This window comes from Astyanax mexicanus, chromosome 19, assembly GCF_023375975.1.
Source record: "Astyanax mexicanus isolate ESR-SI-001 chromosome 19, AstMex3_surface, whole genome shotgun sequence".
NCBI lineage: Eukaryota > Metazoa > Chordata > Actinopteri > Characiformes > Acestrorhamphidae > Astyanax > Astyanax mexicanus.
Genome location: NC_064426.1, coordinates 33,331,302 through 33,344,767, shown reverse-complemented (window position 1 = coordinate 33,344,767; position 13,466 = coordinate 33,331,302). Strand labels below are relative to the sequence as shown.

The 13,466-nt window shown below is 37.0% G+C and overlaps 3 protein-coding genes across 5 annotated transcripts in view; all 3 read right to left on the bottom strand.

Annotated features, from left to right (window-relative positions):
* hoxb3a (homeobox B3a) overlaps positions 1-13,466 on the bottom strand; it is a 48,349-nt gene that overhangs the window by 32,704 nt on the left and 2,179 nt on the right. The window contains exon 1 of one of the 3 annotated variants that reach the window (XM_022668448.2): positions 3,176-3,308. The exons of the other annotated variants lie outside the window; for them this stretch is intronic. The gene's annotated coding sequence lies outside the window, so the exon portion shown is untranslated. Of the gene's footprint in view, positions 1-3,175; positions 3,309-13,466 lie in introns of those variants that run through there. 3 annotated transcript variants of the gene reach the window in all.
* Positions 4,129-6,982, bottom strand: hoxb5a (homeobox B5a). The gene is made up of 2 exons (XM_022668460.2): positions 5,935-6,982; positions 4,129-5,268 (listed from the first exon to the last, which is right to left on the bottom strand). Exons 1-2 carry the CDS (start codon positions 6,512-6,514, stop codon positions 5,021-5,023), a joined length of 828 nt encoding a protein of 275 aa, XP_022524181.1. The 5' UTR covers positions 6,515-6,982; the 3' UTR covers positions 4,129-5,020.
* On the bottom strand, positions 8,029-10,641 carry hoxb6a (homeobox B6a). Its single transcript, XM_007232237.4, has 2 exons — positions 9,850-10,641; positions 8,029-8,817 (listed from the first exon to the last, which is right to left on the bottom strand). Exons 1-2 carry the CDS (start codon positions 10,271-10,273, stop codon positions 8,561-8,563), a joined length of 681 nt encoding a protein of 226 aa, XP_007232299.1. The 5' UTR covers positions 10,274-10,641; the 3' UTR covers positions 8,029-8,560.

Sequence of the window (13,466 nt, the reverse complement as noted above, 5' to 3'; positions counted from 1 at the left end):
TCAACAAGGGTCGCACAATTTCGCCGAATTCCGAGCGCTTAATTTATGCTATTTTATTACTATTTTGTTTTCTATGATTTAGTGAGGGACACCAGGGTCCAAAGAATAGGGTGTATGGTGTAATTGGAATACTGATCATTTTAAACGGCTGTTTAACAATTTCCTAGCCGGGTGCTTAGAAAACAGTGCCTGCTTTTGTGAAGTTGGTATAAAGCGGGCTCTGCTGGTCATAGGGCAGCGTTGCATATAAAAATCCATCTGTGCACAGCTCAAACACCAAACGGGCTGCAATTCTCGCGCAGGAAAAAAATGCTAATTTTAATAATTCAATCTTAATTTACAAGGTAAATTTGACTAAATGTATTCTGTCTAACATGTTCTTTTTCCTTTGCTAGTTGTTCTTCTTATTCTGGTATGTCGAGCAGAACAACTATTTAAAGAGCCTTTACACTCACTAAACTCAGCAGGATCGTCACATTAAATTATATAAATTATTAAATTACTAAACTGTATCTCTCCCACTGACTTTAGCCATCTAGTAATGTAACTTTATTGCAAAATGATTTAATTAAATAATTTTAAGTCAACTCATATTCAGCAGTATTTTCAAAAAACTAAATTCACAAGTTCCTAACTTACTGTCTTAACAACAGACAACCAATAAGAAATGCACGTGCAGTAACGTCAAATTTAACTTTAGGATGTTTTGCTTGGGCTCCCCGACGGATTTATCCCATCACATGTCGGATACAGTGAATGAGGAGGAGGAAAACGTAAGTAAATAAAAACATTCCTTTAAACATTTTACCCTTTTTCGAAGATAAACATGGTGTAATGATAGATGGAGGACAAGCTGCATTGTTTCGCGCCTGCGCCTTCGCAGCAGCGTTCGTCTGCTGACCTCTGGATGATCCCGTCCTCATGCATTATGGATGAGATACGCTTGTAGATTGCCCCTATCAATATGCAAAACGCATTAGGCTGGTAAAATGGCAATTTAATCTTTCAGAATCGCTGCGTCGATGTAGCTGAGACAAACACACAATAATAGAACACAATAACTATATTGTTAAATAATTTATATAATAGTTTTAAATGTATTGTGTTAAGGAAAACTTAAAGAAAAGCCAGAATTGATATGCGATTTATTTTTAGGTGTTTTTTCTCTCCTTAATGTTTTATTCATAATTCCATGTAAGACATGGAATGTGCAATACAAGGTCAGTGTGTTGTCTAAAACTTGTTTAAAATTAAAAAGGTTTAGTCGTATTATTTAGTTTGTATTTGTCCTTTCTTAAATATATTAACACTAGCCTGCTGTTCTTTTTGGTCCCCTGAGTTTGTATCGAAGCGTGTCCAACACACCTCATTTCTCTGGCGCCTAAAAATATTCAAAACTACGTCCAATATACAACGCATACAAACAACACTGCTAATTCTCTTTTATGCAAAATTTCAAACATGAATAAAAGGCGTTTGAAGTGTAACAAAAATATAAAAGTCTTAATGTCAGATAAATGGTCACCTTTTTAGTATTTAGATCTTCGCACAAAATAGTTTATCAAAATTAAATAAAAAAACCCGACTCGTGCATGCGACAAAAAATTGCCTTCCTGTTTACGACCTAAGACTTCCTCTATGTCTCTCTCTCTGTCTCTCTCTCTCTTTCACACACACACACACACACACACATACACACGCACACACAAAACCTAAAGGGCAAATGGCAAGCAATAAAACCTCCAACACAAACTGAAAGTAGAGTGTTAGGTTGTAAAACACTGGGATGCAAAATATTCAGTCCTTGATTGTAAAGCGTGCAATAATATAAGTATTCATGACACGTAGGTACAATATATATATACGTATATATATATATATATATATACGTATATATATATATATATATACGTATATATATATATATATATATATATATATATATATATATATATATATATATATATATATATATATACGTATATATATATATATATATAAGTATATATATATATATACGTATATATATATATATATATATATATATATATATATATATATATATATATATGCGCACGGAATATTTCTTATCACTGACAGAACTGCAGAATTGTAAGAGTAAAGTTGGGTATAATTTAAATGTATGTAAAATGTACAAATTTGAGAGGACAATTGTCAAATGCCATAATAACTGGTAATAACTTCAAAATGCAATGTTTGTGCCATTCGCTATTGAGAAAATTGTTTTATAAGGGGCATCCTTTTGCTCATCACTGACTGTTCTTTAATGATGTTCAGTTTGAAAAAAATACACTGAAGCTGAACTTGATTTGACCCGAGATAAAGTTGCACTATTTGCATGGAACATATACAAGATAATTATTCTGCACGTTTCTAAAATGTTTTTTTTAAACATTATATAATTTACAAAAGGTTTATATGCACCTATTTACATATCCAAATATATAAAAAAAATACTTTACATGTTCTAAGAAACAGCTGCCACTGTAATTCAAACGAAAAATGCATGGGCGGGGAAGGAACAAAAGATTTGCTTGTAGAACTAGAGGACTTATATTGTCGTGTGTGTGTGTGTGTGTGTGTGGGTGTGGGTGTGTGTGTGTGTGTGTGGGTGTTTGTGATAGAAAACCGAATTTAAAGGTTATGCTCCTAATTTATGTTTAAGACTAGGTACCAGTATTATAAATACCCTCACTCTTTCTATGTTATCGATGTACAAGTTAATAAACTACATCGTACTTTCATACTAATAACAGCAATACCTTGGTATTGTATATAGTTAGTGGACTCCGTACGTACACCTTTGGAGTTTTGTGGCCTATTACAACACATCAAAACAAATGTTTTGAACACTTAATCTTTAATGAACTTTTAATCAGAGCAGTTGAGTCCAGTGCATTATCGTTTTTGTATTTCAATTGTTTGCGTGTAATGTCCGTCTTTGAAAAAAAAAACAGTCAATTTTACTCGCTAGTAGTACATGATTTTATAGTGCGCCAAATGTTTCCATGAACAAAATTCTGAAAAAACGTATTTGCTATGACTCAACAATAGAGAGACGAAAATGATTGACACCGCTACTAGAGCGGGTCACTTCCTCTATTTCCCACCTCTTCTCAGACCATCTACCAATGTAGGCTTAAACTGAACTTACTGTGAGTACGCACGGTCCACTATCCTTATATCCGCTTCCAAATGGGTAGAACCAGAGAGACAGTGGATCAGACACGGGCAGTGTACTGGCCTACTTGTGCGCTCTTCCCCTTACTACTGACCCTTTAGAATCCCTTCGAAGCAGTTAAACCGTCACTTGTATTCTAGAATGTGAAATATATAGTACATTGTCAACTCCCCAAAACCATAAAACTAACTTTATGGACCCCACGTGACTTTTGAGAGCCAGTAAGGGGTATCTGTCTGAGGCCTGGCCGATTTTTACGATCTAACTTCAAGATAAAACGTTCATCCGTTTGACATGTAAATGTCATAGCTACTTTTGGTATAGTTTAGTCAAAGGCAAAAGCTAAATTGCAAAACGCAAGCAGCTCGGTGCGGCCAGCTGGTTCTCTTTTAGGACGTTCACTCGGGTCTCAAAAGTCGTCTTAGAGGTAACGAAACGGTTGGGCACTCGTGGTAAGTTTAAAAGTTCAGTACTGGTTATCTAAAAGTAGCACTGCATAGTAATAATACAAACGGCAGATCTTGTAAATGTCAAATATGTAGGTAGAATATATATATTTTTTCAGATTTATTCTGTAATGCTAGATGTGTTCGTCTGTTAAGATATTACTCAACAAATCTAAAACAGTTCTGGGATTTGTGTTACAAGTTGTGTTGAGTTGCTTTAATTTACTGTTGAATGTTATTCGTTAAAGTTGAATGACTTAGTATTCCATGCAATATTTAGAACAATACTCTGTAACAAGCCACGGTTTTCATTTTTGACTGCGTATTGCCTTCAGTTCTACGGAGAGTTTTAGGAATATGTTTAGAACAATAATTGATCCGTTATGAAACAAGTTGTTCTGTATTGACACGAGACATCTTTGATACAGACCAACATAATGGCAGATATATCAAACAGAGTAAAACACAGCTCTGGATGTGTTGGATCTGAATATGGGGAACTTTATTTTTTACTCCAAGTTAAGCTACAAACAAATACAAAAAGCTTATTGGCAAATGCTTACAGGCAGTTCAACATGACAATAGCTTTTGTCGCTTTCCATACACGTTTGCCATTAACTCTGCCTACTACAAATAGCCAACTAGTCACAATAAAAATGTTCAGTATGTACAACGTTTTTGAGGGGAACATAAACATGATTCAGTAATATACAATTACATTTTTCGAATATAACTATACACACGTATGACCGGATACAGGAATCGAATGAGAACTATTTACATTATTTCCCCTTTTCAAAAACAAAAAATATATAATCATTGAAGAACTTGAACACATTAAAAAGGTTCGATGAATTTATCCAGACAATGACGTTAAAACATATAGGACCAATGAACACATTTAGGCTTCTGCTGAACTTGCTGCAGTCACCACTAAACTAGAGCTTCACTTCATATTTGGGCAGAGGCTTCTCTAAGCTGTAAACTCAAAGGTATATACGTTTATAGGTAGTAAATAAGTTATAACATTTAAGAGCTCACATGCTAACTCTCAAGAAAGCATTAACATAGCACTTGCACAAACAATATTCATAACAAGGACAACTGGCGGCATTTTAGATTTTTCTACCCCCCCCCCCCCCCCCCCCCCCCCCAAATAATAATCATAGTATTAAAAGAACAGGCTATGCACACTAACTTCCTTTTAATTTTAGCAGTACCACAGTAGAAGATTAAGTTGCTTTAAACATCAAACAACATGCCGAAAGGTGCCGCTTTTACAGTACTCTTTGTAGTGTATTGAAATCTATTTTCTTCTAATTTTCCTGCTGATTTCATTTGCACAACACTTAGAGTAGGGTTTGCGTTACCACTATGGCTGAAAAGCGCTACCTGCGGTAGCCAGGCTCATGCTCTTCAACTTATTGTCCTTTTTCCATTTCATCCGCCGATTTTGGAACCAGATCTTAATCTGTCGTTCTGAGAGGCATAGAGCATGGGCTATCTCTATCCTCCTCCTCCGGGTGAGATACCTATTGAAATGGAACTCTTTTTCCAGCTCTAGCGTCTGATAGCGGGTATAGGCAGTTCGGGCCCTTTTGCCGTCTGGTCCAGTCATATCTGAATGGCATGGATAAAATGCAAAAGTGAATAAAATGTTAGCGAGAATGGAATCAACACAGCAGTTTGCCAACACATTTTTGTGCAGTTTGAAAAAGAACACACAAATACCAATGTCTTCCTGACGATTTATGACTGAATGCGTACAGTGCAGTCACCAAATGGTACAGTGCATATATGCATCACAATCCAACAATCAGTTTGGGTTTCTTGCTTATTAGCAACTATATATATATATATATATATATATATATATATATATATATATATATATATATATATATATATATATATATATACAAACTTCACGAAGTACGTTTAACTTTTTTTGTTTTTCATTTTCCCTCTTTTCTCCATCTCGCCTTTCTCAGTTTTATTGCTTCTCCTCTCCCCCCACATTCCCCACACATTCCATCCATACAGCAGAACTTTTTAAACAATCTACAACTTCTAAGCTTTCATACGTTGCTGCACTCTCTTCTCCTCACATTATTTCTCTCTCACAGTTTTGGCTACTACAGACCTGAAAGATTTATGACACTATCGTGAACATCTAAAATAAAGGCTAATTACGGGACCTCCGTGTAGCTGTAAAGGGCACAGAAACTCGACACAGACAATCATATTTCGATTAAAAACAGAGGCGAAAAGATAATACGGGAGTACCATGACTAATATGTAGTTTCCGCATCCAGGGAAATATCTGTGGTGCTTGGCCATCCGTAGTCGCAGGAGTGGTGGAGGTTGCCGTAGACTCTTGCTTCTGTTGCGTCCGGGGAGCTGTGTTGGCCGCTCTGTGGGAGCTTTCCTCGGTCTCGGATGAAGCACTGGCCTCGTCGATTTCTGTGAAATGTGTGCTGTTGGTAAGGTTACTACCCGCAGCGGAGACGCTTTGGTCGGAGGGGGGCGAAGTGCCTTTGGGTCCCAGGCTTTCGCTGTTGGAGCAGGGCAGCGGTTCCGGAGACGCGAGAGAGCAGCTTGACGGCTGCCGGAATCGCGTCTCCGGCGCTGGAGACTGGAAGCCGCGGGAGTTGTCCCCAACAGCCCCGAAATGGCCCGTGTTGGTTGAACGATTGACGGTTAGGTCCATCCCATTGTAGTTGTAGCCGTAAGAGCCTGAATGCATGGTGCCGGAGTCCCTGTACGAAGCGTTCATAGCGCTGCTGCTAGTTCCATAATTTAGTAACTGATAGTCGGGGCCATTTGGGTAGCGCCCTGAGAACGAGTTTACAAAGTAAGAGCTCATTTAGGTTGTTTTAGAGGGCTTGATTTGTAGATCTTGGTCGTTATAACGCTGTGCTTCACGATTTATGATGTATTAATGAATTATAGCAATGCACTGTACTTCGTTTTTGCTATGTATGCGGCCAAATATGGGGGTGGGGGTGCGTTTGGGAATCACGTGCTTTTGTTGACCAGTCGTAAATTCTCACTGATGACTTCAAGAGGTAATTCATGCTCTATGGTTACAAATGATGACGAGACGGGGAGTCGTTAGGCTGGAGTCAACGTGTGCCTCCCATGGCATGGATATGCTGCATGTGAGCCGACAGCGTCACCTACTGGGGAAATAAATTATAGCACAGGGAAGACATTTTCTCTACACATTTTATTTTCTTTACGTGAAAGTAAAACCTCAGCATCTGGTCAAATACATTGCCTTCTGGGAATGTTAAGGTTAAAAAAACTAAAATTTTCTTAATAAAAAAATCTAAATTGTATTCGTTAATAGATTTTTTATAAACAAAATTTTTAATCAGTGTATTCACCTCCTAAAATGATTTTATCAGTTAAATTAATCAATCAGTTGAATTAAAATAATAATAATAATACTAATACTAATACTAATACTAATAATAATAATAATAATAATAATAATAATAATAATAATAATAATGTACCGTATCTTTAAAATTATATTTTAACGTGATTTCTTATAAACTAGCTAGATATATGTGAATATCCAATGTTTAGTTCATTGTGAATGCATAGAACCTTAGAAGAGTCTCCTACTAAACAAATATGGACTGAGTAGCACACAAGGAATTTAGGGCTGTGATAGATGGCTCAAGCTGATATATGGTTTGTTAACATAAAGGCACAAGTTATTTCATGTATGTACATTATGACATGCAGTGTGCCACATATATATATATAATTAACTGTGGCAGTGTGTAAAATGCAGTCTTTTCAATATTTGAAAAAATCAAAAAATTATATTAGGAATACATTTGAATACGTATTCACAATATTCAGAATTTTTACATTTTACTTTGTTAATGTAGTGTCTAAACCGGATGAGATTTTGCTTGCTCACTTAGGCCTTCACCTGAGAAGACTACTAAGTGGTTCAAGCTTCGAGGCTTTTGTGAGTGCTTGGCGCGGACAGGTCAGCTTTCTCCTTTGGCCATCTATTAAGACCACTGACCTCTTCCTTTCACTTTATAAGGACCATTTTACAATCGAGTTCTTGGTCACTTTGCCTTTCATTGTTTAAAAACGAAACAATTCACTTGACGGGTTGTTTGAGTGCGTGCACCTTGTAATTCACTGTCTGGCTCTAAAGCGGTGAGAACACGTGGCAGTGGGATTTTCTTGAATAATTTTGTCTTTCCCCCGAATAAAGTCCAGATTCAAGTCCATTTCCAGACCACTTCTACACATTTACAATGGACATACTATTACTATAATCGCATAAGCTAAGTGCCTTACAAATTCAGAGTACTAATAAAATAACACTATGTGTTACCAACACATATCGCAGGTGGAATATGCTGTCAGTTTATTTCGTTTTATTTCTTCGGATGAAATGAAAAACAAATGACAACCACGTACAAAAGTCATACTTTCTAGTGTCTTTATATAGTTCTCATCTTCGAACTAGTTTGGGACATGTAGGAAAGCTCATTTTTACCGATATACTATTCATCACAACAGTGTCTAAATGATCATTGCTCTTAGAAATAAAAAAACGTTATTACATACAATGAGAATTCCATTTTATTTTCACATAGCTTAAATATGAACATGAATATAACATTTGAAATAGCTTCATTAAACATGGCCGTCAAGTGTAAGACCAAATAGTAAGTCAAGATATGCTTGCACACAAACACATTAATTAGACATGTAAAAATAATGATGATAAAAACGACAATAAGAGGAATGCTACAACGAATTTACCAACACAACTCCACCGGTGTGCATTTATGTACAAAAGGAAAGTTCGTTTCTGATGATACATGTAAATGTATCTTATTATGCCATTTAGATTTTTCTTGCGTCCACAATTTTATTCTGTCCTCTTCTCCTCTTCTTCCTCCCCACTGGTTTGTGAAGAGTTGATAAGTTTGTTCTCTTTTTTCCATTTCATGCGCCGGTTTTGGAACCAGATCTTGATCTGGCGTTCCGTCAGGCACAATGCGTGCGCGATTTCAATACGGCGCCTCCGGGTCAGATACCTGTTAAAATGAAACTCTTTCTCCAGCTCTAACGTCTGGTAACGGGTGTACGTCTGACGACCTCTCCTACCGGGGTTACCGAAGGTCCCTGTCCGAAAAAAGGGAAGAAAGTGTGAAAAAAGAAAGTCAAACATTAACACGAAAAGCGTGCATATTACAATGACAAATGCATCCGAGAAAAAGGCCTGAAGGCAGAAAGCAGTTTTTCAAAGTTTATGCCTCGGATTTTTTTTTTAAAGCTCTCTGCTTCATAACTTAGGAGACGTTGCTGTAACAACCAGTTGAGGTAGTATAAGTACAAAACTTTAAGCTAGTGAATTTTGACGTTACAACTCAAAGTCGAATCTATATAAATGCCTGGGCTCTACTGCAAGTACCTCTTGCATTAAAAATATTTATCTGATATTGAGGAGGAATACAGCGCCCACTACCAATGAAACTTTTAACTGTTGACATATGGGAAAATGCAGAGCTTTTTAAGGCAGCAAATCAACACATAGAGGTCATATTATCCTTAAAAATTATGGAGCGTTAGGCAGGTCACATGATGATATTCTGTTATGATATTCTGTCTGAATGGGTTAATTTTGCTTTCATGTCATGTTGCCTGGGCTGATTGTTTTCGCACTAAATCTCACTAAATACTCAATAAAACTAGTGCAGTGGTTTGGTTTCAAAATACTTTATCACTTTGTTTTTTGCGATGTGTACAAGAGCACGTGAACAGCTGGACATTGTCAAAAAAACACGATCCATTTTATGACAATAGGCACCCACTAAAACAACAACTGCAGCGGTCTTACATGGCATTGCGCGGTTAATTTTATTATTTGAATATATGTATAGCAACAACCGAAGTAAATTGTTCGCAATCAACAGTGGAATTTATTCGAATATGCCACCATATGATATATAACAGGTGGAATGTGTGATCTCTGCTGTCAATGTGACAGTACGGTGGGGACGAACATAATGGTTAGAGTATTTTCACTGAGCGGGCTTCCGGCATTGTACAGTCGGTCAGTTAGTCACGTAACACGCCTGAGCTCTGCGTGTCAACAGTGAGAGAAAAATATTAAAGAGCAGTAAGCGACAAATAGTTTTAAAGCGTGAACCTTACCGTTGCACGAATTCATTCGCTGCATCCATGGGTAAACCGGCGCCGTCGGCTTCTGATCGTCAACCTCGTTGTAGATGCTTTTCATCGACGGCCCTGTGCAGTCTGTTTTACGGTGGTCCTGACTGAGGACGAGAGAGTGTTCCTCTATGCTGGCCAGAGCACAAGCGGGGTCCTTTTCCCTGTAGAAGCTGGCCGTCGCGTAATCGCAGGCACCGGCGGCGCTCGCTCTGCCGTACGCACCATTCTGGTAAAAGGAGGAGGGGTACGCCTTCTCCTGGACACTGCTAGCTCCATAACCAGCACCGGGGTAGTGTCGTAAAGGGTCTGTGTATCCGGAGGGGTATAAAGGTATCTGTCCCAAGAACGACTCCTGTCCTCCGGGCAGAGTCACAGGGAAAGTTGAGTTTACAAAATAGGAACTCATTGGGAGGGCACGGCTCTTTTCCTTGCTTTATGATTTGTTGTGTTTTATAGTCCAAGTGGTTTAGCTATTAGTAGTTTATCGGAGATTGGGTTTTAGTTGAGGGGGGGGGGGTTGCTGGGTGGCTATGTGCCAGTGCGGGACAGAGGGAAACCGTACCATCTGACCAGTCACTGACCAATCGCAAGCGGTTGTGCCTTCAAAATAGCACCCTTGAGGGGGGCTGTGATTGCATGCGCCGGGGGACCGCAGAGCATAAAGCTGTATTTTTTTCAGACATTCTGCTTTCCCTTTCCCTTCCAATGAGATTGCCCAATGCAAGTCACATAGGAACTTTAAAACACAAAATTGAATAAACAGACCCCCCCCCCCCCCCCCACAACTGTTTTGGCTGAGGTGCGCCAGTACACAGTAGATTATGGTCTGATCCACTTGCATGAGACAAAGGATCTGCCAGCAAAAATAGGCCAAAATATACATACAAGCGGTTGAAATCCCAAGCACATATTAAAATTACTCTTGTCGTATTTTTCATATGTGTTTATACCTTTAGATATGTGATTAATTTCATCTTATCGCAGAGTTACTGTGGATAAACATCCAAATTCATATATACGTTGTGTATGATTGTTATAATAAATAACATTTACAACTAAAGAATAGACATAAGAAATGCACTATTCTGCGAACAGCAGGTTAAATAGTCAGACAACAGGTTATAGCAGTTTTAGTGCATTGTGTAAATGATGCGTAATATGTAACCGTGACGTGACTGTATTTAATCATTAACTGAATCGCATTTATTTTTCCTATTTTTCCTAGTTTTATTCCCTTTTTTAGTGCCGTAACAAAATATTAACGCATATATATGAATATATGCGTTAATGTTTTGTTATATATATATATATATATATATATATATATATATATATATATATATATATATATATATATATATATATATATATATATATATTGAACATGCTTTTGTGGCGGTATGTCTTTGATGCTTTCAACACTGTCTTAAAAATTCATTGCATGTGAGTACTAGCAAATGTTAGTCCTATTACTCAGCTTCTATCGACTGTTCAGCACACAAGTCAAGCATGCGTGCGTTTTGCATTAACCAGTACAGTTATACTGCCGGTGTCCTGTCGCTCGACGACCAATAAACCATTTGCGCCCTACAAGTGGATATTTTTATTGGGTCAAGAGAGGGGGTTGCGTGCGTTAACTTTCATTTTAGTTTCCTTTTGGTATGACGAGGATGCTGCATTTCCTTTTGCATTGCGCGATTTTTTTCTGAACGGGAAGCATCTATTGTTTTTTCACTTGTAAGAGAAATCAAGGGGAAACCCTGCTCTGTCAAAGTCTTTGTTCATTATTAATGAGTGATAACTGTTGTTAGTTATTCTTTAGTATTATTTTATTGTATTTAGTGTTGCAAAAGTATGGAAATAATGTAATGTTTAATATTTTTTTTCTGCATATATATATTTCTTTCACTTAGGCCATAAATGCAAACGGCTCAATGCACTGTTCCAGGAGTGGAAGGATCTCTGAAATACGCTGTTTTAGATCTACAAATCACGTCTATGCTTTGGACATGGAAAGTCACTTAAAATACAACCTGATAAGGAAGATAAGTTTTTTTTTTCTCACACGGACTCGGACAAGGAGCTTATTTATTTTGGTTGTTTTGTTTGCTGGTTTGCTGTTCTCTGTGCGTGTGTTTATGGTAAAACAGTTCTGTTGCTTTTAATAATTATTTTATAAAACTGGATAATATATTTTATTAAAATATTTAGGAATCAGTTTATTAGCAATTTGACTCTAGGTTTGGGTCATATACTTATAATGAATACAACATAATAGTAGCGCCGTCATGAATGCTTCAAATTCATGCTACATTAAAATTGTTCAGCGTGGGAATTCTTCTTTCTCTTTTTTCACTTGTCGCTGACAAACATTGATTTGTGTAAAGGTAGGTTTATCTATACACTTATTTTCTTTGCATTTCAGTTTTTTTACACTGTTCCACTAAGCAATATATTTAAGCAATTTCAATTAACTATGAAACTAATTTAACATTATGCTATTCAAATAACTTGATTGTGCTAGTACATGTCTGATTTTTTGTTATACATTGTCGACAGCATCACAGTATGTATTCTATGTAATATATCTATGTATATCTTTTTTTTATTAATTGTGTTTAGCAATGTTGCTATATTTATATTGCATATGAGAATAAATGAAGAAAACGTTAACCAATAATGTAAATAAAACAATGTACACAGTGTTATAGACAAAAAGAGCTATTAATGAATTATACTTGAATTATACTTTGTGTTGTGTCTCGGGTTTATACTTGTCTCGGAATTATACTTTGTGTTGTGTCGAGTGTTTCTCGAGTGTGTGTGTGTATATATATATATATATATATGCTTTAAATATGCTTCATGAGGCTTTGGCGACATTTTGTTAAAAAGTGTCAACACGAAACTTATGAAATTATTGCTATAAAATGTGTGACATGTAAAACTTGTATTTGATTGCCGTTTGCAAATGTATGTTATACGTGTTTGTTGTATATATTACTGCAAATAAACAACATTAAACTGTCTACTTTTTATATCACGGAAATAAAGTATTTACCTTGAAAAGCAAAATGTTTTCCAGTAATTACTTTAGGTGTTTAAGCCCCCTATGACAAATATGTTCATACTGGTATATATTACGTAAATTCATGAGGAGTGTACACACTAAAGCAGTAGACTTGTAGATGCAGTAGATTTGACTGCGAGCATCGTGCACACTCGGAACGTTTTTCGTTTTGTTGCTCTAAATATAGGGACTTAGCCATAGCATAAACGTGGACTTTATAAGGTTATGTGTACATTAAGTGTGTGTGTGTGTGTGTTTTGCCGGTGTGTTAAATGGGGTTAAATTTCCGGTGAGTGAACACTCAGGTCAGACAGCGCTTGAGCCTCGACGCGCTTCATTCGCTGCAGAATGCAATAACCTTGGAACGGTCATCTGCTGACGTTCAGAAGGGGTTTAAGAGGCAGGAGAGAGTATGAAGGGATATCGGGCCTTAAGGCTCCGCTTTTCTGGGCGAGCACCACAAATCTCCCCCGAATGCAGACACTTCAAAGAGCGGCAACAACAGCCTGGAGAATTTACAGCCTCTGCA

Bases quoted from the DNA above. Each gene is read 5' to 3' on its own strand.
- hoxb5a (XM_022668460.2), bottom strand. From the start codon at position 6,514: ATGAGCTCTTACTTTGTAAACTCGTTCTCAGGGCGCTACCCAAATGGC. The intron at 5,269-5,934 runs GTACTCCCGTAT...CATGCCATTCAG, and splicing joins GAAACTACATATTAGTCATG to ATATGACTGGACCAGACGGC.
- hoxb6a (XM_007232237.4), bottom strand. From the start codon at position 10,273: ATGAGTTCCTATTTTGTAAACTCAACTTTCCCTGTGACTCTGCCCGGA. The intron at 8,818-9,849 runs GTAAGGTTCACG...TTTTTCGGACAG, and splicing joins GCGAATGAATTCGTGCAACG to GGACCTTCGGTAACCCCGGT.